This window comes from Nelumbo lutea, chromosome 5, assembly GCF_056320005.1.
Source record: "Nelumbo lutea isolate HS-2025 chromosome 5, American lotus-T2T, whole genome shotgun sequence".
NCBI classification, from domain to species: Eukaryota; Viridiplantae; Streptophyta; class Magnoliopsida; order Proteales; family Nelumbonaceae; genus Nelumbo; species Nelumbo lutea.
Genome location: NC_142688.1, coordinates 43,211,442 through 43,235,057, shown reverse-complemented (window position 1 = coordinate 43,235,057; position 23,616 = coordinate 43,211,442). Strand labels below are relative to the sequence as shown.

At 37.2% G+C, this 23,616-nt stretch overlaps 2 protein-coding genes, 1 non-coding gene and 1 pseudogene across 13 annotated transcripts; 3 read left to right on the top strand and 1 right to left on the bottom strand.

Moving 5' to 3' along the window:
* Nucleotides 1-4,421: 4,421 nt before the first annotated feature.
* On the top strand, nt 4,422-16,115 carry LOC148852024 (filament-like plant protein). 10 transcript variants are annotated; one of them, XM_088944867.1, is made up of 6 exons: nt 4,445-4,662; nt 4,831-5,063; nt 5,712-5,872; nt 12,106-12,298; nt 13,817-15,126; nt 15,622-16,115. In XM_088944867.1, the coding sequence occupies exons 3-6, from the start codon at nt 5,762-5,764 to the stop codon at nt 16,024-16,026; spliced, it is 2,019 nt and encodes a 672-aa protein (XP_088800993.1). In that variant the 5' UTR covers nt 4,445-4,662; nt 4,831-5,063; nt 5,712-5,761; the 3' UTR covers nt 16,027-16,115. The 10 variants fall into 10 exon arrangements, with proteins under 10 accessions (XP_088800991.1, XP_088800994.1, XP_088800993.1 ...); XM_088944863.1 differs by having other exon boundaries at nt 4,519-4,662; nt 12,103-12,298; XM_088944865.1 differs by lacking the exon at nt 4,831-5,063 and having other exon boundaries at nt 4,422-4,662.
* Nucleotides 16,116-17,251: 1,136 nt separating this feature from the next.
* On the top strand, nt 17,252-17,323 carry TRNAQ-UUG (transfer RNA glutamine (anticodon UUG)). The gene has a single exon. It is a non-coding gene; the product is annotated as a tRNA-Gln (tRNA).
* A 232-nt stretch (nt 17,324-17,555) lies between these two features.
* On the top strand, nt 17,556-19,839 carry LOC148852022 (26S rRNA (cytosine-C(5))-methyltransferase NOP2B pseudogene; annotated as a pseudogene). Its single transcript, XR_016099284.1, has one exon. The product of XR_016099284.1 is annotated as a 26S rRNA (cytosine-C(5))-methyltransferase NOP2B pseudogene (transcript).
* A 66-nt stretch (nt 19,840-19,905) lies between these two features.
* Nucleotides 19,906-23,616, bottom strand: LOC148852021 (TRAM, LAG1 and CLN8 (TLC) lipid-sensing domain containing protein). Its single transcript, XM_088944872.1, has 3 exons — nt 23,279-23,616; nt 20,709-20,986; nt 19,906-20,512 (listed from the first exon to the last, which is right to left on the bottom strand). The coding sequence occupies exons 1-3, from the start codon at nt 23,517-23,519 to the stop codon at nt 20,207-20,209; spliced, it is 825 nt and encodes a 274-aa protein (XP_088800998.1). The 5' UTR covers nt 23,520-23,616; the 3' UTR covers nt 19,906-20,206.

Genomic DNA, 23,616 nt, shown 5'->3' with positions numbered 1-23,616 from the left:
CTTGAGATGATAATTTGAAAAGGGTTTCAATGTAGATGATGAATAGATAGGGTGAGAGAGGGCACCCTTGGTGTACCCTTCTTTGTGGTGTAAATGCTTTGCTACATTCACCATTAATTATAATTTTCAAGTATAAACCTTAATTAGAGAGCAGAAGAAATCAGAGAAGCCCATACTGTGTAAACAATGAATGAGAAAGTGCCAATCAACTCTGTTATAGGCCTTTGCAAGGTTAAGTTTCAGTAAGAAAGACCCCTTCTTAGATTTACTTTTGTTCATAGAGTGAACTATCTCTTTAGACATCACAATCTTGTCCAAGATCTGCCTTCCTATCATGAAGGCATTTTGAAAGGGGGTATAATTTTATGAAGTAGAGGTTCCAATCTACCAACCATGATCCTCGCCACAATTTTTGCAAGTGATGTTAGCTAAGCTAATGAAGTGGAAGTCACTAGGTAGTTGCAACTTAGGCTGTGTTTGGAAATAATGCAAATAAGTGTGAATGCAACTATGTAGAGTGTAAAACATTTCATATAAATTGCAAAATTGGGTTAGTTTTGTACTGACCAAACAAACTTTTAGCTGTAATAGATGCAAACATGAATTCCAATAAAGCATGTACTTTTTCTTTATCAAAAGTCCATTTGAATGCAAATTTACTTCTTTCTTATTGATGTACTTTTAAATCTTATTATCAATGTAAATATGTATTGATCTGTCATTTTTCGATGCATAAATGTAATGTTGCCAAACATAGGCAAAAGTGAACCAGAGTGCAAATTTACCCTGAACCGAGATTTTACGCTCCATTTGCATCGCTTCCAAATGCAGCCTTATTCTTTTTGGGATGAGAACCAATATAGTGCCATTAATGAAAGTAATAAAATTAGGATTGAGAAAAAGACCTTTGACAAATGAACAAAGCTCCTCTCCAATCACATTCCACCCATTCTCATAAAAAAGAGTGTGCAGTACATTAGGGCCAGGTGCTTTGAGAGGGACCATGCTAAAAGAACTAATTTGATTTCATCATTTGTAGGGATGGAAAAAAGAAGATCATTCGATCTCCAGTGGTGTTATGACTGAAGGCAATAATTGATCATCCATCATAGAGAAATCACACTAAGTAGTGAGAAGATTTTTATAAAAGTTAATTAAAGAGAGCTCAATTTGTTTGGGATCTGAAATCCATACTATTGTCCTTGAACCAATACATACAATATATTCTTTTCATGTTGCATAAATGTGGAAATATTTGGCATTACGATCACCATGTCTTAGCCAGTCCCTTCGAGTGTGTTGGATTCATGATCAAATTGATTGCTAAGGTCTGTATGTATAGGTGAATTTGATTGCTGTCTCACTTTAGTAACTCGAATTCATGATCAGGTTGGATTATGGACCTTGGGCTGAAGATTAAAGGGTGTAATTAGGATTAGAGGGATACATTAATTTGGGTTATGATTGATATCAAACCCAATGTTGGGTACCTAGTTTAAAGAATTTACACTACAAGCCCATTCAAATTTTAACAAACACCCAATTCAAACCGGCTTAAGTTGCACCCTTATCACCACCATAAGTGCTTAAGGTTGTCTTTGGTTTGAAAGAAAAGATAAGGAAAGGTAGGAAAACATGTACGAGCAAACAAACAAGCCTAAATAAAAAATGGATCCAAGTATCTACAATGATCCGTTTAGTTTTAATATTGTTGAGAACAATACAATGGAAGGGTTGAGGGGCATAATAGCTGAAGTGACTGAACTATCATTGCTTGATTTTCAAGTGGATAAAATAATTAAATTATAAACTATTTAATGATATAATAATAAACCCAGCTTCACCTTCAACCAGGAACTTTCAACCTCCTTAATAAGTGCCCATTTGGGAAGGTTTCGAAGTATGTAGTGAATTTTGGATTTATCAGTAAGTGTGCATATGCTTTGCACATGACAATTTTTTATGATGATAATTATGGTAAACAATATGTTCCCAAAATATCATACAATTTTTCTTTTATATTTTTATGTCTATAAAAAATTATTCTTATTTTTTATACTTATTTTTGTTTAATATGATGAATATTTGATATTAGAGATGCACTCAAAATTTTTCTATAAAAGTTTTTATATGTTTATACTTTTGTGTGTTTTTATATTTTTTAATTATTATTATTATTATTATTATTATTATTATTATTATTATTATTTAATTATGACATATAGGGTTGACATATTTGACCCAAAAGATAGAATTGTTGACTTGCCTACCAAATAGGAAAACAATTCCATTTTTGGGTTAATTTTAAATTTGTATTCTACTTCTATCATCAATTAAAATAATTATTCTTTGCCACACTTATTTTTCTTTAACATGGTTAATTAATATAGGATTTAGTGAAAGAATGAGAGTTAATTCCTGAAATATAAGACTTAATTAAAAAGAATTAAATAATGATAAATATAATTGTTGTGATTACATTTTGTGCCCTCGAAATTAGAGAGGGACCATTCATAAAAGGGGTAGTCTAGTCAATAATAGGATTTAATGGATATTAATAAGAATTGACACCTTAAATATAAGAATTTAATGGGAGGGAGGATTTGAATGAGTGGAAAAGTGGTTGTTTAAATTATATTTCTTACCTTTTGATTAGAGAGGGATCAAATTGAAAATTTGGGAAAATTATGGTGTTTTAATCAAACAAAAGTTTATACTATCATTGACACTTCTAATAGTAGTATAGATATAGAAGAGGTGGTCTTCGTAGAACAGCTTATAAATTAAAAAAAAAAAAGAAAAAAAATCCTATATATCATGGTTTTTAAAAATGACCTGGAGACCGAATCGGTTAGGGTCCAGTTACTGGGTCAAACGGTCAGCTCGTTCTGACAAAAAAAAAAAAAAAAGGTCAAAGCCATTCGAACAATTAATCACTCGGGTTGGTGGTTTGCTGACCAAAATCAACAGTTTTGGACAAATTTCCAATTTTTAGAGAAAACCGGAAGTGATTGCCGGTTTTTCCGGTCCGGTCCAGTTTTGAAAACCATGCTATATTATGTTTGGTGAAAACCTCAAAAAGACCAAAATAGCTATACATCTTTAAGCCAGAAATAGACCTTTCTGCTGAAGCTTCTTTTAAGTGCCTGCTTGGAAAACCGTTAAGCGATGGTTGATAAAAAATAGTCGGACGAAAATTCGACCCTCCCAAGGGGGCAAAAAACATAATAAAATACAAACCCTGAGACACCATGAGTTTCCATGAATCAGACTCAGTAATTTGCCAAACATATTTTTGTGGCAAACCTTGATGAACGACTTCAATTGATGGGCCCACCCATCCAATCCATCAATCTATCCCCACTCAAATTGCAGCAGTTCAACATTGCTATCTGGAGATGTCCTGCCATCCAAAATTCTGTTTGACAAGGCAGAGAATCACAATGGGTCCCCTTTTTGTAGCAAATAGCGACCGTTCAAATGTACCCATATTGATTGGATTGGCTACACAGAGAATCGGGAAGTACATGTATCATCTAGGTTTTCTCCATTGTTAGCCCATCAGCCGACATGTTAAACTGTCATGCATTAAATTTAAAACCATCACAGCCAACACCCAAGAGAATAGGTCCATAAATCAATAGACCACAAGAGTAGTCCACTGGATTATTTATCAGTACACGTGGCAAACATTATTAGAGTATGACCCCACCTTGCCAAATGATGATCACAAATTGTTTCTAACTTGTCCAAACAGCTGTGATTGAGTTGGGATCATGAGAACATATAATGGATTATAAAAATACAACCCTAAGCATGGTTTTCTCCCTTCAAACAACCAAGAAGTGAGAGTGAATTGGAATCATAATCAGAATGATTTATTTCTTTAAATGTTTGGTTCAGATGTGATTCAAAATCAGATTGTATTAAAATGGAATTCTCATTCTCAGGGGAGAGGTATTTGATGGAAATCATGGAATGCCATTGTATTAAGAATTTTAGAACTGGATTTGGTTTCCTCTCGATCAAATGGTTGGAATTGAAATGGGCCATTCCCATTTGAAACCCTATTCCTACAAAGCAAATAGGCCCTAAAATAGAAAAATAGAAGAAAAAAATAGAGTGAACAAGTACAATTATATAATGGCAAATTATAATTTACCCTCTATTTGACTTTATAATTAGTAGAATATAACCCTGAGACAGAATGGGTTTCTTGCTTCAGACAAGTCAATAAGTGGAAATAGAGAAAAAAAATAAGAAAAATAATAAAGGGTAGACAAGTGCAATGATGTAATAATTATAAAAATGGAGGGCAAATTAATTCACGACGAGTAAACAAACATTAGCTTCCTTATTGTCTGCATTTTCTCACTCTAACTGCATTAACTATCGAGGACAAAGAAACAATATTAAAAGCTGAGGCACACATACAGAGAGAGATGATGAGAGACAGGGAGGAGAGGGGGAGCCTCTCTGAAATATATAAGCATATAAAACAAGTAATAAATTACCGAGGGCAGTACAGAAATCCATCTTCCATGGGCGGGAATAAGAACTGCTACATTTGAAAAAAGGGAAACAAAAAGCTGAAAAGTGTTCTTAAGACTTCTTGAGTCCTCCATGAGCACATGCTCTTCCTTCTTTATATTCGAAATAAAGGTAAAATATTTAAAAATATGCCATTTTCAGCTCTTCCCTCATGGTCTGCTGTTTCTGCATTTTTACTGACATTCCACAGATTTATTTTTTTTCCGAGTTTTTAATGTTTTTTGTATTCTGCAACAGCCTCATTTTACAACTAATTTAGTTGGTTTGCTTCGATCTTAGGGTTGGTTTAGCTCCCAGTCAAAAGGCGTCTGATTTGGGTCAAGTTTCTCTTCCGCTGTTATTATTTTTATATATTTTCCATTTATAATATTTGTTTGGAGCTTGGTGAAACTTTAAAGCAATGAAGCTCTTGATGGGTAGTTCAGTTTTAGGAGTTTCTGAACTGGGTATTCATCGAATACCAAAAAAAGAACTGGGCATTCATGATTTCTGAGTTTCTTCGAGCATCCGAGGTATGTTCGCTTAGATTCTGTTTCTATATTTTATTTTGTTTTTGTTTTTTAATGTGGCATTTTTTGGGGAGATTTGGTAGGCCTGGATTAGCTGGTTGGTTCTCATTTTGTCTTTAAAGTAATGAGTTGTTAAAGGTTACAATTTAAGGGTTTTTGGCAATCTCTGTTGTTGTTGGGTGATTGAGCTTGAAAAGCAACCCTTCATAATCTATCTTTGTTTTCCCCTTTTTTTCTTAACTTTGTTTTGTTTTGTTTTGCCTTTTTATCTTTATTTATATAGAAACTTTTTGGTTTAAAAAAAGATATAATATATAAGATATATTTCTGTTGGAGGTTGGATGGTTACTGGGGTGGATTTGAAGCAAAGGTGAGGGAATGATGAACAAAAGCTCTTTTTTGTTTAAAGAGCTGAGGCTGTGGGTGAGGGAACGGATTTCTTGGTTCTTAGGGTTTGATTTATTCTGTTTAGAGTTCTTTTAAGTAGCTATTTTTTCTTTTCTGCATCTGGATTTTCCTTAATGAATATGTTTTCCAGCTCAAGCGTTCCTCCACTTTCTTGTGACTTTGATTAATTGTCTGGGATCCACAACTTTGGATTCATGGTGTTTGTTAGTTATCCATGGAAGAATTGTGGGAATGTTTGTGCAGATGATGTTTATGTGAACTTTTAAAGAGGCTCTAGATCATTGGATTGGGAGATGGACCGCCGGAGCTGGTTATGGAGAAAGAAGTCTTCTGAGAAGAGTCCAGGAGAAACAGAAAGTTCGGGATCAATATCTTCTCATTCTGAAAGATGCTCTGATGATCAGGTAGATGCTAATTCCTTTCCTAGAGGGCAATGTTGCCCCTGTTTTCTTTCTCTTTGTTGTACAGTATAAGGTTTTGATTTGCCTCTAGAATAAGAGTTGTCTGGTAAGTGCTGTAAGGCTATGTTTATTTGTTATGCCATCATCATAACTTGATCTTCTAGTTATCTGGTTTATATGAAGCAATAAAGGAAATCTTGACTGCTTTAGTTCCACAAAAATACCTCAGAGAGAACTAAGCACACGTTTAGAAATTTGGTTGGTCTAACCGGTATTCAAGCTAGTGACTTTCATATTATTCTTGCTGACCTTATCCAATCCCATTTGCTAAATTTAATCCCCTTTGTTATATTTTAATTAGTGGTAAGAACCAAGACTTGCTGAGGTTCTGTAAATATTTAGGGCCTACATATTGATTCTTGAGTAAATTTTAATGAAGAGAATGATATGTTTAGAATGAAGGAGAGGCTCCAGAATCGTCCAGGAACAATGACAAAGAAAGTAAACTGATTCTAGGTTGCTGCTTTCCTGGTTTGTGTAATTCTTGAATTTAATTTGTTTGGTACTGCATTGTCCAACTATAGATGAATATAGAATACTTATTGATAAAAAAATGAATATAGAACACTACCAGAAAATAAACTGATTCTGACAATTGACATTGTCGTTAAACATTGATGGAAATAACAAAATGTCAAATTTGCCCTCTATTATTCTTCAAATTTTCAAAATAAACCCAACAGATTGAAAATAACAATACTGAAACTGATAAAATATTGAAAGAGTTGGCAAGCTTTCCCTAAGAAGTTGGTTGGGCCCATTAATTCTACAATTTTTTAAATCAAACCATTATCAGTCAAGAAAAATTCAGCAGCCAGCCAGCCAGCTAACTAGAGGGAGTCTGCCATGAGGATTCACTCCCAAACTTGAGATGGAAATCTGACTTCGAATAGCCCTAATTAAAGGAGTGAAGAGGAGAAAAGGGCTTAGAGAATAGAGGTTACATAGTAATGGCAATGCTTGAGTTCAAGCATTAGATGGCATTGCTTTAAGTGCTTTCAAGTTTTAACCCCATCATTCTATTGGACCCATAACAAAAGGGAGTTGATTGATCTGATCATTTCATTGATGGGGCTGCAGTGAGAATGGGCCTTAGTGGTTTTATTTCTTTTAAGTTATGCTTTAAGTTTATGTTCTTTTAGTTATGGGCCTCTTTTGGTTTGTTTTATTAGTTCTTTAGTGTTGGCTGCTCTATTAAGGGCATCTAAGAAATTGTAATCAGTTTTATCAAAGCGGGTTCTCACCTTCGACATCTTTTCCCTTTCTTAGACCATACATAGTGTGTATGGAGAACTGATCGGCTGATCAATTAGCAATTTATGTAGGAGGTTTTGTGGAGATTTTCATCCTTTGTTGAAGCCCAAGATAGGTTCTTGGATTTTTTTTCCCGAAAACCCTATATAACCGGAGAAATCTTGTTATAGGTCCTAGAGCCACTTTGAAGTTGGTGCTTGGGGATCAAAGGAGAGCACTTTGATTTCTATTAAAAGCAGTTTGTGTTGGACAGAGTTCTGAAACCTCTAGTAGGAGTGGTTGAACTTTCTCTCCTTCTCCTATCTTGCCAGGTCTTGTGAAACCCTAGTTTTGGGTGATTGAAGAGCAATTTTTTGCTTGAAATAGCAAATCTAGCCTAATCAAACCTTGATTTGATTTTCATTTGCTTCTGTTCACTCAATGGAGCAAATTGGAGGAGAAACCAAATATCCCACAGATTTTGGGTTTGGACATGGAGGGCCGGTGGAGACTGTTAGGGGTAGTGACCACTGTGAAGCTGGATGGAACCAATTATTTAGCTTGGTCTCAATCAGTTAAAATACATGTGTAGTAGAGGGAAATGGAGGTACATTATTAGGAGCAATAAGATATCAAAGGAGGATGATCCTACCTATGAAAGGTGGATGCAGGAAAATTACAAAGGAGGATGACCCTCACCTCCCCAACATCCAATCACTTTGGTCTTTGCCTCTGACTTTAGCCTTTTAAATCTTGGTTTACTATGCATGACATTGAAAAGAAGAGTTTGTAAGTTCTAAGTAATTAATTTGGGGAAGAGAAGAAGATTTTTTTTTTTTTCTTTTTTTTTGATAATTGGGAAGAGAAGAAGATTAAAGTGCAAGGTTCCTTGAACAATATTTTGGATCCTCTAATCTTCTAGCTTAAGCAAGTAGATTCTCTTACCCTGCCCCTACTTTCTATGTATATATATATATATCTTTTCATTTCAGAGCAATAAAACTCCAATCAGAGGGTGTAAATCAGGCCAGATAGGTGGCTTAAAGTTCAACCCGTCCACCAAAGCACTAGACTGTATCCAAGTCCTCTATCTAGTTCCATGGCAGTTCAATTCAATTTGAAAATTTGAACCTGTATAAATGTAAGTACTCAGACCAAAAGATTTTAACTACCTCCTCTTATTTTAATACTAGTTTTAGTATAATGCTTTGGGTCTGGGGTCCACATCATGCCACATTCCCTTTTCTGATTAATAAATTTATAATTGCACTAGGGTGTGCCAAGGCAAAATAATGATATAGGTTGCCCACATTAAGTGCCAATTTAATCCATTGATCAAGCATCAAACTAATGATCTAGACTATCCAAGTATTATTTATTTATTTATTTATTGATAAATAACTTGAGTGGCCAATTGGTATGGCAAGGTCAAGCATCTGATTTGGGTCTTCCACACAGTATCCAGAAATTGATCCAATGGCTTGGGCTGTTTAAGTTGTGTCTCAAGATCAAATCAATGATTTAAGCCATGCAAGTAGTGTGCTATAATGAAACCAATGATTTAGACCATGCAAGTGGTTTCCTAAAATCGGATTAATGATATAGGTCATCCAAGTGATAGCTATGGTTAAACTGATAATTTAGACATTCAAGCTGTATGTGAATAACACCAGTTGTTTGGACCATTATGTGTCAAGATTGAATTAATGAGAAGCACTACTGAGGTGCAAGGTGCAAGGTAAATACATGCTTGAATGGAGTGATTTGCCACTTTTGTTAAAAAAAAAAAAAAACTTATAAGAATATAAAGGGCAGTCCATTGCAAGAGACTCCCACCAATGCAGGTTCTGGGGAGGGACAGCCGTACACAGCATTTTGTGTGGACAGAACCCACACTTGTAATGGCTGTGATCTGCAAGCTTGAAATCAGTATGATCTCAGGTTCTTCAGTGAACCATCAATTATCTAGGTGGTACAGAGTTGCAGAAAGTTTTCAATGTGAAAACTGAATAGTTTCTAATGTAGAAACTGAGAGAGAAATGTCACCTACAAGTAAGCACAATAGGGCTACAGGAGTTACAAAGTTGAACACACAACAATTGCGGAAACTAGAAATGACAGTCCAGAAAATAACATGCTGGATTGCAAGGTTCCATTCAGTTTATATAGACCCTTCTACAACAGTAGAATTAATGACATATAGGAACTCACCTACATTATAAATACTCCCACGTTCCCCAACATTCTATGATTCCCAAAGGTCTCTTTGACTAACACAATAATAAGATGTTGACTATTTAATGTAGTCACAACTTACTATGACTCCACAGAGGACTACTGAATGCATTCTCAACTACTAAATTTGACATAAATAGGATTTTAATGGAAAATTTGACTCCAGCAATGGATCATCTAATAACCACTCGAAGCCCATTTTACCAAGTAGCCCTTGGCCCATGAAGCTGGCTCAGAATTCCTAGGCCTCGAAATTCAGGTCTAGAACTTGAATATCATAAGCTGCTACTTCTAGTTCTACATTCTGCCCACTTGGCCCATCTTGGTTGCCATAAAAAAGAAACAAAATATTGAAAGTCTATTAGCTTTTCATTTTGATAATTAAAATGGCCTATTGACTCAATTGGTTTGACTGTTATGGCATTATAGTATCGTATTATAAACAGAAAAGTCGTAGCATTGTATGTTCAACTGTAACGTAGGATAAACTATCTAAATATCATAGGTAATATCTACTCAACATCAAATTCAAGGTTAACTCATCAACATATAGAAAAAAGCAAGGACGGTTGCAACCTACAAAATGAGTCTGAGTCTAAGTGCCCAAAGGTGTATCTTTTAAAACATTTCTTTGTATGCCACTTAGATGATGATCTTGGTATGCCACTTGGATGTCTTGTTTGGCTTACTACTTGGATGCCATTGCCTTAACACACCAATTGGATGGCTGATGTAACTGACATGGAATGTTGCAAATTATCAAAAAAAAAAAAAAAGGAATTTGGCATGCTATAGGTCCGTAGGTCTAAAGCATTACCCTAGGAAAGGGGGAAATATTTGTTGAATGGGTTGAACAAGTCAGATTCTGGTGCCTGATTTTGTGTCTGGGTTGTCTCAATTCTCAAAAGAACCAAGAAACTGGATAAATGCATCTGATATGGGTTGAGCATTTTTCATTGGTTGCTTTTAGTTTGATTCAAGCTGCTGAATTGCCAACCTTTCCCCCCAATCAAGAATATTCTTTTCTGGTAGGTCTTCCAATCAGGAACATTGAGAGATTAAAGAACGAAATATATTGATCAAAAAAATTAAAGAATGAAAAAAGAAAGTGCATACAAAGCAAGAAGAGTAAAATATGCATAAGGAAACATATAATGGAGAAGTGGCTACAACTTCAATGAAAAAAGTGATTAAAAAACCATGGAGGCAACTGGATAAAGACTTAATCTATTTTAACTTTGATGGAAATAGCCTTGGCAACCTGGGACTTTGGAGTGGGAAGAGTCTTCAAGGATGAAGAGGGTAGAATATCCACTGGGAGTAGGGGATTCTACAAGGGCAAACTCTTGGCTGTTCTTCAAGGAACACAGTTGGTAAGGGACTTAAACGTGCACAAGTTAATCATGGAAGGGGACTTGCAAGTGGTGGTTGGGTGGTTGAAGAATGATGAGGAAGTAATTGATCAAAAAAATGATGAGGAAGTAGTATAGCCCTGCAGAGATGAACTTGGGAAGTTCAAACGGTTGACTAGGGATATTCACATGAAGATACAATGGGTATGGAGGTTTGCAAATGGTATGGTAGATGCACTAGCTAAGCAAGGGTTAAATAGGGATGGGTTTTATTGGGCTAATTTAAAGTGATAATGTTTTGGACAGGGTAGGATAATCCACCCTCTCCAAGGGGCACTTGCAATCAACGTTCAAGGTATCAGACTATTGGTATTGTGTATTGTATTGGTAATGAAATGGATACACCTGTATACATTGGGGAAACTCTTACAAATCTCACAAATACATCAATGATAATAAATCTAAAGTTGAAACATATACATATTGTACAATAGTTTTACTAATAATACATATACATATCATACAATAATTTACTAATAATACATCAACCATTGTTTGAGCTTCTAATCCACTAAAATTTCACTACAAGACACATTAATTTGATAGATCATTGCTAGATCCATCTTATAGTTCTTCCTTACCATGAAAATCAATTAGAATATATAAAATAAATGACTTTTTATTTTTCAAAGTTTCCCTGAAAATAAGAAAAAACCATTTTTGGCATAATTTTGGTTTTTGATAATTGAAGTAAGATTTTATTAACAGAGTATGAGATTACCAGCAACCCAAGGAGATTTTGGCATACATTATTGTTAGATGAATAAGTTGAAAAGATCATTGATGAATCCATTTATAATTCTTACCTGCAATGAAGATCATTTAAAACATATAAAAATCATTTATAATTTTCCATAGGTTTTTGGGACAGCCTATGGAAATTGTCAAAAAATTCAGAAGAATTAGTATTTTTATCTATGCCAGCTGTCACGTATCCACACTTGACAGTGTAGTTGTATTATTTAGTGGCGATAGTGACCGACAGTATAGTTGTATCATTTCGTTGCGTTCCGCGTATCCACATGTTTGGATACCAATGCGGTATGCCCTGTATTGGGCATATCATGTCAATATCTTAAACCTTAATGTATGTAAATTTCTATTGATATTTAGTACAATGTTCTCTTGTCTATCAAAGAAACTTGTTAAATATTATATTTCTTTCTGGGTCTTATACTTGTTCATTGTTGATTTCCCATGATGTATTGCATTAAGTTTTTGGTTTCTGTTTATAATGTGGTTGGTGACATTGGTTTTATCTTTTCACATGGTGCTGTATTGCCATTGGTGTAGCAGGAGACATCAAGGGCTTCTCCAAATCACAACACACTATCTCCAGAGATCACATCCAAAGTCACGGCTAGCAGTGAAGAGGTCAATGACAATGTGAAAAGCCTGACAGATAAATTAGCAGCTGCTCTTTCAAATATCAGTGCAAAAGAGGACTTGGTAAAGCAGCATGCCAAAGTTGCAGAAGAAGCTGTCTCAGGTAGGAAGCATTTCAGCAAGAAACAAGGTCACTGACCAAATTCTATTTTTAAACAAAGGAGAATCTGAAAGATACTCCAAGGCTGGACAACGGTTTTAAGCATGGTGCTTGTCTGTTAATCTTTGCCATCCAGATATTGGGCATTTCCTCTGATTTTCCAGTAAAAAAATGCATGTCTGATTATTCTGACTGTTGTGGGAATACAATATAAGCCATAAATTGGACTCTTGTCCCATCCAAAGAAAAGACTTATTAGCACTTGGTAGTTAGGTTTGTGACCAATCCATGAGGTATCCACATCAGCCCTATATTTCTAGTATGCATTGGATGTTCCTCCTATGAACAACAGCCACTGAAATATGCATGGTTTTTATATGCCAAATGGTAACACATTCTGTTCCTTTGGGTTGTCAAATGTGAGCTGTGTTATCATACATCAAAACAGGGAAGAATCCATAAGGAAGGAAATCAACTCTCGGACCTTCTTAAGCTCCATGATATGATGAGTTTACATAGGGGTGCCAAATGACCTTGTTAATCGTTGGGCTTAACTTCCACCCTTATCTATTTTATATTTTTTACTTTGTAATGAGAAATAAAAAGACAAGACTGTTCCTAGTAGACAGCAACAATAGAAAGACATAGAAAACTAATTATGTGTGGCTCAAAGGGCGTATTACAAACCCGCCCATAATGACCTTGTTAATCGGTGGGCTTAACTTCCCACCCTTTCACTTTGTAATGAGAAATAAAAAAGACAAGATTGCTCCTAGTAGGCGGCAATAATGGAAAGACATAGAAAACTTATTATGTTTGGTTCAAACGGCCTATTACATAACCCGCCCATAAAATAAACAAGTAAACTATTGGCCCGTATTTCAACAGTTTGTTTTGAAGCTACTCGCTGTCAAGAATGTAATATTCTTTTTTCTTTCCTTTTCTATTTCTTTATCTCTTATGGTGCACTGTCTCTTTTTTTCCTTTCTCTTCTATATTTTATATCTAATTCTCTCTTCTCATAATTTAGATCTTTATTCTTCCTTTCTTTACGCACCATGTACACCCTAGTAGGACTTTCCTCTTCCTTTCTTACATCACTATGGATCCGGACAATAATATCTCAGACAATGAGAAAACCTCTCTAGGTCTAGAGAAGCCTTCTATGTGAAAATGGAGGCCTAGCCTCTACTTATTAGGATCAAGTATGATGTCAATGCTCACATGAAGTATTGTTCTTGAATGAAACATTTGATAGAAATACTTGAGCAAAGATATATGGATATCTTAAAAAGTTGGATAGTTCTGTCTTGCTTATGGTAACTAGAAACTTATTGTCTATTAGTGTTATTCATGTCAATTGGCATTTTTTGATTGACTGTACTATGGATGAGCATGCCCTTACCTTACACTCTCTCTTGTATATATGTATTTTTTAATGAAAGAGATTGCTTCTTTATTTGAGATGATTTCATATTTTGTAGGAGAGTAACTTGTTACATTTAAAATTTCAAATGCTAGGCTGGGAAAAGGCAGAAAATGAAGTGGTGTCTTTGAAACAAAAATTGGAATCTGCCACTCAGAAGAACTCAACCCTTGAAGATCGGGTGAGCCACCTTGATGGAGCTCTCAAGGAGTGTGTCAGGCAGCTTCGGCAAGCACGAGAAGAAGAGCAGAAGATCCATGAAGCTGTTGTTGAAAAAACCAAGGAATGGGAATCTGTTAAACTTGAGCTTGAGAGCCAAGTTGATAATCTCCAGAGCCAAGTTGAAGCTGCTGCCAATTCTGATCTGTGCTCAAAACTCGAGTCTGCAGAGAAAAAGAATGCTGCCCTTAAACTCGAACTTCTTTCTCGAGTTGAGGAGCTTGAAATTAGGACTTTGGAAAGGGACTTAAGTACACAAACAGCTGAAACAGCTAGCAAGCAACATTTGGAAAGCATAAAAAAGGTTGCTAAGCTTGAGGCTGAGTGTCGCAGACTAAGGGCAATGTCCCGGAAGGCACCTTCAGCTAATGATCACAGGTCTGTTACTGCCTCTTCATTTTATGTTGAATCGCTCACTGATAGCCAATCAGACAGTGGGGAGAGGTTACTTGGAATGGAGATTGATACTCATAAGTTCAGTAGCATGGAGCTGAATGATGGTGAGCCAAGCTACTCAGACTCATGGGCATCAGCTCTGATCGCAGAACTTGATCAATTCAAGCAAGACAAAGCCATTGGTAGAAACCTCACTACGTCTTCTGTGGAGATTGATCTTATGGATGATTTCCTTGAGATGGAGCGGCTTGCAGCTCTGCCTGAAACTGAGAGTGGGGATCCTGAACCAGTAGCTGTTCCAGACCAAATTGATAGAGGGGAAAGCTCATTGACAGCTGAGCTTGAAACTATGATTCAGCGCAGTGCTGAATTGGAAGAGAAATTAGAGAAGTTGGAAGAGGAGAAAGCACAACTGAACATAGCTTTGGCAGAGACTCAAAGTCAACTTGAGATGTCAAATAATCAACTTAAGACAGCTGAGGAGAAGTTGGTGGAACTTCATAGGTGTCTAGATCTGGCCAACAACTTGAAGCAAACTACCGAGGAAAAGTTGGAGACAATCAATATGCAGAAAGAAGTCATTGAGTCACGCCTTGTAGGTGCAGATGCCGAGATTCGGGCCTTGCGTGGAAAGGTTGGTTCTTTAGAATCAGAAGTTGAAAAGGAGCGGACCTTGTCAGAAGAAATTGCGGTCAAGTGTCGGAAATTGGAGGATGAGCTAACGAAAAAGAAACATGAAGCTGAACTTTGGAGAGCTTCAAGATCAAATGGTGAACTGAAGATAAAGCAGGTCAGTATTCTATGACATTATTTAGGGATTGTTTGGTTTGCGGGAATAGGGGTTTGGAATCAGAACATTCCAGTTCCAACTGTTTGGTTGGGTGGAATCAGAACCCCATTCCCATTCCTGGTGGAATGGCATTCCCCCATTTGAGGGAATGGCCATTCCCTCCCCTCCCTTGGGAATGAAATCCCATTCCAGCTTATTCCAATTTTCATTCTGATTCCTGTCTGAACCAAACAGACTATGGGAATAGATCATTCTGATTCTGATTCCAAAGGATTTTGATTCTGATTCTGACTGCAAACCAGACAGACCCTTATTTTGTATTATTCTCTTTATCCACACTCTTGAAAGTGTAATATGTAGTCTGTGTATCCTTCTATGTTTTCTGTCTGAAAATAGTGGTTCTGCAGTCTTCTAATATTTAAAGATAATGCTCTCCATGATTACTTCCATGGTTGTTTTCTGTTTATTTAATCTTCATAACCATGTATATTTTAGGAGAAAGAGCTTGCAGTAGCGGCTGGAAAATTGGCAGAGTGTCAGAAAACCATCGCATCTCTTGGTAGGCAGTTGAAATCGCTAGCAACCCTGGAGGACTTCCTGATTGACCATGAGAAACCACTGGACCTCACTGTGGGATCGCCCATTCCTAAAGGTGGAGATCTATGGAAATTGCATTCAAATGATGCTCATTTACCCAAAGCCGAAGCCTATTCTTCCAAAATAGCTGGAGATGGCTCTGGTCCTTCTATGAATGGAAAAAATGGAGAGTCACCACCATCATCCTCATCCTCATCCTCATCTTCTGCACTAAACCATGCAGTTGCCTCTGAGAAGAGCCAAAATGGGTTTGGGAAATTGTTCTCCCGGGGTAAGAGCAGCATTCCTGTAGAAAATCAGTGAAGTAGAAACAGAAAGGGCTTTGGCGTTGCTGTTGTAAAGCAAATCAATTATTTTCTCATTAGTGAAATTGGCAGTTAATTTTACAACCATATATTGTCTTAAAATGTCTCTTTGGTTTCAATATCAAGTAGCTTACACACAAGGAAAATTGGCTCTGCTTCGATCTTGAATTTATCTCAGTTACCTGTAGTCATCTGTGTCAGGAATGGCATTTCATTCAAGTAATTGTGCCATTTCAAATCTACCCCTCATTAGGTTTGTAAAAAGTCTTGCATTGTGAATACTGAATACCGTCCTTTGAAATTCATTTTGAAGTCAAGCCCCTAATAGAAATGAAGAGCAATTTAGCAAGGGTAAACTTGGTGATGCTGTTTCTTATTAGTTTGGCCAAAGTTGTATTGATAAGATGGTCTGGACTGAGCAGCCCTACGGACTCTACCTGGAAAGAAAGAAGAAAAAACATACCGTGGTTGACATTGGTGATCTATTGGCTGTGTTTTAGAAAAAACGCCACCACATCAATGCCACATAGGCATGGGCATTTATTGCTTATGAAGCAAAATGAAACAACCCTTTGGTTTCACCGTTTATCAAATAAATGGTAGAAATCAGAAAGCTTTGATTTTTGTGCATGGGGCATTTGGGGAAACGTCAAATTATTGTTTCCCTCAATGCCCCAGCGTTTCTTGAAACCAAATGGAGGTGGAGAGTAAAAACCATTTAAAGTAATGGAATGGATTCGACTATGTTATGAAAAAGTTATGATATTTGAAAAACATCTGGCCAATCAATTGGAATCATAAACTAGGCAGCCAATCAAGTGTTATTTATCAAAATTGTTGAATGGGGTTTTAATTGGCCAAAACTTTTTCCATGCCATATGGCCCATATCTTTTCCATATCATATATTTTCCCTATATATAAAACCCAAATCAGAATCAATCAATGATGTCTACTGGATTAGGTTTGGAAGGGCAGTCATTTTCTAAATGGAATGGACAACAGTCGTTTAACTTGATGCCCTAGGCTGCAAAGATAAAACGAAAATGGTGGGTTAAGAGCTGGACCTCAGAATTACTCAGAACCTACGAGACCTACGCGCTAACCAAATGCACCACCATCCCATCGACATCTTATCATCAAATAGTAGAATAAAACCCTGGGCACGTGTAATTTCAATTTTGTCCTTATCTTAAGATTGACGTAAGCCTCTCTAACAGGAATTGGTTCCATGGTGTAGTGGTTAGCACTCTGGACTTTGAATCCAGCGACCTGGGTTCGACTCCCGGTGGGACCTTTTTCTTTTCTAATTATTTTCAATTTTGACTTCCGCATTGTGAGATGTGCGGTGTCACAATTCTACGGCTTGAATTTGTTGGTAGGAGCTTGGAATGTGTATTGTTGGCAGGAAATCCCAATTCTACGACTTGTGTTTTGAACGTTTGACATCTACAAGTCTTAGATGAGATCCATCTATCAATGGCCCAGATTGTCCGCATATAATATACGATTCAAGTCATTTAGGGCTGGGAGCCTCGGACAGAGACGGAGACCTTACAAGCACGAGCTAGGGTTTAGACTATTTTTATCTTTTGGAGCAAAAACCCAAGTCAGAACCCTGCTCTCCATTTCTCATTCTCTCTGTAGAATCAATGGCGGCAGCTCCTGCAGACAAGGGAAAAGGAGGGAAGGCTCGTAAGCCTTCCCCTAAGAAGAAGCAAAAGGAGTTCTTCTCGGAAAAGCCTCCGAAAGAACTTGAAGATTCTGATACTGATAGCCCAAGTGAAGAAGACGGTTCTGTAACTTATTCTGATGGAGATGACCCTTTCGCCGATGACTTCCTCCAAGGAAGCGATGAAGCAGGGAAGGAATCAGGTTTGGATTTAGAATCCGAACCAGACGACTCTGACATAGAGGAGAAGTCAAGGGCTATTGATGAAGAAAGAGCGAGGGAGGAAGAAGAAGCAGGGGCCGAGTTGCAGCTCAACATCAAAGAAGAATCCGATGAGTTCCGCTTGCTCACTAAGAAGGAGCTTGAAGAAGAGGCACTTCGACCTCCTGATCTCCCCAACCTGGAACGGAGGATAAAAGAGATTGTTAGAGTGTTGTCAAATTTCAAGCTTTTAAGGCAAGAGGGAGCTGCAAGAAAGGATTACATTGGACAACTTAAGTTGGACTTGAGTTCTTACTATGGTTACAATGACTTCTTGATTGGTGTTCTGGTGGAGATGTTTCCGGTAGTTGAACTTGTTGAGCTTATCGAAGCTTTTGAAAAGCCCCGGCCAATTTGCCTGCGGACAAACACTCTGAAGACTCGCAGACGAGATCTTGCTGATGTTTTAATAAACAGAGGTGTGAACCTAGATCCATTAAGCAAATGGTCAAAGGTTGGGTTGGTTGTGTATGATTCTCAAGTACCCATAGGAGCAACACCAGAATATATGGCTGGTTACTACATGCTGCAGAGTTCAAACTCCTTTTTGCCAGTCATGGCCCTTGCTCCACAGGAGAAGGAAAGAGTTGTGGATATGGCGGCAGCACCTGGTGGTAAGACTACTTATATTGCAGCTCTTATGAAGAATAGTGGAATAATTTATGCAAATGAGATGAAGGAATCCAGGCTCAAATCACTTGCTGCAAATTTACAACGAATGGGTGTGACAAATGCCATAGTGTCCAACTATGATGGAAAGGAGCTGCCCAAGGTTTTGGGTCTAAATTCTGTTGACAGGGTCTTACTAGATGCCCCCTGTAGTGGGACTGGGGTTATATCTAAGGATGAATCTGTAAAAGTTTCTAAAAGCTTAGATGATATTCAGAAGTGTGCTTCTCTGCAGAAGCAATTGATTCTTGCAGCAATTGACATGATTGATGCTAATTCCAAATCTGGGGGGTACATTGTCTATTCTACGTGCTCCATAATGGTTCCTGAGAATGAAGCGGTTATAGACTATGCACTCAAAAAGCGGGATGTAAAGCTTGTGCCATGTGGACTGGACTTTGGCCGTCCTGGATTTACCCACTTCAGGGAGTACCGATTTCATCCATCATTGGAAAAGACAAGGCGTTTCTACCCACATGTTCATAACATGGATGGATTTTTTGTAGCAAAGTTGAAGAAGATGAGCAATTCTAAGCCAACAACGAAACCATCTGATGCAGCAGAAGCAGTAGAGCAGGCAACTGGGCCTAATATAAAGAACAACCTGGAAGAAAAATCTCAACCCAGAGTTCCTAGTGATCTTAAGGATGGGAACAAGATGTCTGACGGTGGCTTGGGAAAGAGAATACCAAAGAATGGAAAGGACGAGTCTGATTCCACAACTAAGACGAAGAAAAGGAAAAGGAATTTTCCATCTCGAGAAGAAATTTCAAAAGCAAGAGAAGGAAGAAGAAAAGCTTTGAGGGAAGGTAAAGCCCCTCTAGCAAGAAAAGGGCAGAGACGGCCCAATAAACTTGCATGGTAACATGATTCGTGGTCGTTGGAACACATTGTCTGCAGATTCATGAGGACGCTATTTGAATTTCAGGTCACAAATGAAGATACATGAGCTCAGTGCACATGGTATAACCATGTTATCTAGGCATCTTCTAGTCTTGCTACTTTGTGGATGTGGAAGGGGTATTCATGCTTCACTCCTAGGGTTCCATAGATGCATGTCTACATTCTTGTCTTTGTTTATTTCCCTGAAAAGGAACCGATTGGTTGAAATAGTTGGGCCATATTTGTTTCCAGTGCAATTTCATTTGCATTGGTTAAAATGTATGGAAGTGCAAATGAGTTAGGTAGCAATTTTGGGTTTAATTTTGTTATATGTTTTGCTTTATTCTGTTTGTTTGCAGTGCATATGAAATAAAAGGAAAACTAAATAAGAATAATTTAAAAGCCGAGGCAAAAAACAAAGCAAATTCACGAACTTCTCGTTTACACTCTATCCATTTGTACTAGTACAAATGAAATTGCATTCTGGAAATAACTCCTTTAGCCAGCAAAAAATGGCGTCAAATTTAGAAATTGTGGTCTACAATTTTACACAACTTTCTGTAAAATTGCATTTCTCTTTTTTCTCTTTCTTTGGTTCAGAACTGAAATTTACATTCAGAGCTCTCATCTCTTGCCTTTTGAGTTTTTCTTTCCTTTCTTTCCTTCCTCTTTGTTCTGTTCTTGACCGTTCTCCCATCACTCCTGACGGTTATGTTGATGGGTCATCTCTCTTTTGTAAGCTTTAAAGAGATCAAGGCCGAGAAAGACGTTCAGTAAATTCATTCCTGCCATCCCAAAGAAGGCTAGTGGGAGCTCCACGCCATTGCCAAACTTGGATGCATCCTTGGTGAGCTTGATTGTGATCATAATGTGGGAGCCAAGCCTTGCTAGAAAGAAGGTGATCCAATTCAGCACCCACTCTACTCTCACATATTTGCTCTTTGCATCACGCATTCCAGCCATCCGTCTTACTTTCCTCATATGCAGTAAAATAGAATGAAGCTGCAAATAAGTCCAGACCACAGTTGATGCAAAGCATATTTTAATGGAAGCATAAGTATGAAGTAAGAAACTCATACACATTCATTAGTTTGCAAGCAAACTATTCGAAAAAAAAAAACATGTAGAAGCAAGAAAATGCACAAATGGGGGGGGGGGGGGGGGTGGGTAAGAGAGGAGGAAACATTAGGAGAAATACCTCACAAATAAGGGTGAGAATGAGGTAGTTTACTGTGACCTTACGATACAATGCAAGCGTAAAACAAATCAGGAGTATCAGATGATGTACAAGGATCGAAGGGATCCAGCCACTGTACAGGCGGTAGTGGAGCATATCCCACTGGTCATATGCAAAGTAGCCACATGAGAAGCACAAAGCTGGGTATGCCATAGGCCAAGTGCTTCCAAACAGCTGTGAATGCTCAAACATCTCATCTGGACCCTTTACTATCCACTGGTTAACCAGAATGAGAACCACTGCACATGATATAAAAGTTAATTCAACTTGATATGCTTCCAAACAACTGAGAATGCTCAAACATCTCATCTGGACTCTTTTCCATCCAGTGGATAAGATTCTTCTATAATACCTCATACAATCAACATAAAGAATCAGTGCATCACCAAAAGTACATTTATTTAGTTCCCATCAACGTGTCTATTCAATCTTTGCATATGTGCAAATTCTTGCCAATGCTATAGAATCAATAACTATATGAATGGATTGGAAGAGATGTGAAAAGAGGACACAGAGATATGGCCCAAGATTGATAAAAAAAAGAGATATAGCCCAAGGTGAAAATGGAAGCAAAACCTCAGAACAGAAAACCGAACAAAGGGTGAAAAGAGAATACAGTACTCCAATGGGACTGACATCCCGATATATGATGGCACTCAGTTAACCGTTGTTTTATCTAGATTGAAACAATGACCTAATACAGTGCCAAAGAAAACCATAAAAAAATATCACTCTCCAGATCAAGTCTCTTCTTGTATCCAAAGGAATGGGATGACCTCTATAACTTTGCTAAAAGTGGTCCTCATCTCCACCTGTGTATTTATGTTATTTGCACCAAACCAAGTCTTTCCTGTATTTGCAATATTTGCACCTAAACCAACAGAATGCAGCTTTTAATTGTAGTTTAACTTTGCAGTTAGAAACTCTCTAGCCTCATTAACCAAAGCTATGTTACCTGTAAATAAAATATTGGAGGACTTTCATCTAGGGAGCCGATATAAAAATATGCAGTCTCAATACTGAGATCTGCTGTAAACCCATTGTAGTTGGAAAAATATTTTTTCTTTCATCCATGCTTCTTAATGCTAGTTATTATTCTGTTATACTTGTCCTATATTCCTAGTAGATGTTGATGCATCTGATCAAGATTTAGTTCCTTTTCCAATGCCCATTAGATTATTGACCTTGAAACTCGATCTTATGCTTTCCCAGATCGGTAGGGTCATGTAGTGATTTATAAAATACCTTGTCGGAAAGGATGCTGCAGAAGGTAATGGAGGATAAAAAAACATCATATTGTGTCAAGGTCTTGAAGAGAGATACCTAAGCCCTGAAGAACATTCATCAATTTTTCTTCATTCATCATCAGAAAAAAAAAAAAAAAAATACAACATCCATCGACTCCTTCTAATATTACTAATTTATTATCATAAAACTGCACCCAGCTGAGACATTAGAAAGAATTCCATATTGAGCCTTGCCAAGAATGCTTTACTTTAGGGAGATTTTATTATTTAAGATATGTTCTATTGCCTGGTCTGGAAGATCTAAACTGGTCAAGTCGATTTTGAGAAGTTCCAAGTCAGTTTGGAAGAGCCCAAAATTAAACATCCAGATGACATTTTTATGCAACAAATCAAATAAAGTATTCTCAGAGAGATGAGACGAAGTTAAGAACGCTAATGTCATAAGGAAGCCAGAAACAGAGGGAAAGAGATTTCCTTATCTGGATATTGTCTTTGAAGATTATAAATGGAAAACAAAAAGCAAAATTAAATTGAAGAAGTAAATTTTGGTAAGAAATGATAATACAGAGCACCATCAGAGTTGATCACTAGAATAATATAACATAAGATTACAGTCAAAACAGGAAAGTAGTGCACTTAACGATTACCAATCACTATCACTGCAAAAATTAATATACCAAAACCGTTTCTGTTTCAATAGAAAAAATAGCGAAAGAAAAAAAAAAACCATCCTCAAAATTTCACTTTTAGCTAAAAAAAGTAAAAAGCTATCACAAACCCATTTCTGTTTCAACTGAGGAAATTAATTTCAGTTTAACCATCCTCATACCATTTTCCTGTTTCATGCTAAAACCCCATACTGGAGCAATCGAAAGCCAAATTGGAAAAAGTACCATATAATCCAAACAATAACTCAGACTTCACAAAGGAATTACACAGAAGTGCAGGATAAGCTTCACTCGCCAAACCTACTTACAATTTTACACTATTGGAGCTCAACCATCAAAAACCAAACAATAAAGACCCAAAAGAACACCGTCATTAAACATCCGTAAACCAGAAAATCCATCAACCGAGTCAAACAGGAACTCATGAAGTCATCAAAATAGTAAAGTAGAAATCCAAATCTCAAAACCGAGAAAACCATAGACCTAGAAACCAATTCACATCCATAAAACACCAGTAGAGCTGCAGAAGAAACAAGAAAGAATACTAATTCAAACAAAGTAATCCCCAATTCGAACTATAATTCACTAAAAGTCTAAAAGAAACAACATTGAGCACCTGAAATAGAAGCAATAGTTGAATGAAGCAAAGAAACGCTGGTGTTGACGAAGAGAGGGTCACGAGAGACAGAGCGACGGATGACCCAGTTGGCCGCTTGATAGAAGCAACAACCAGCAACGATGGATATGAGCTCTGACCTCTTGTTAAAGACTATCTCAAAGACAACAGACACGAACCAGAGAACCAGAGTCGCCACAAAGAAAGCTCCGGTGTCGTTTCTATGGCTTCCCCTTGCCATGTCGTTTCTATGGCTCGCCACCTCATCAGAGTATCGAGCTTCAAAAAAGTTTCGAGTGGCTGTCTGCCTGTCTGGTTCTTCCGTGTTCCGTATGCAG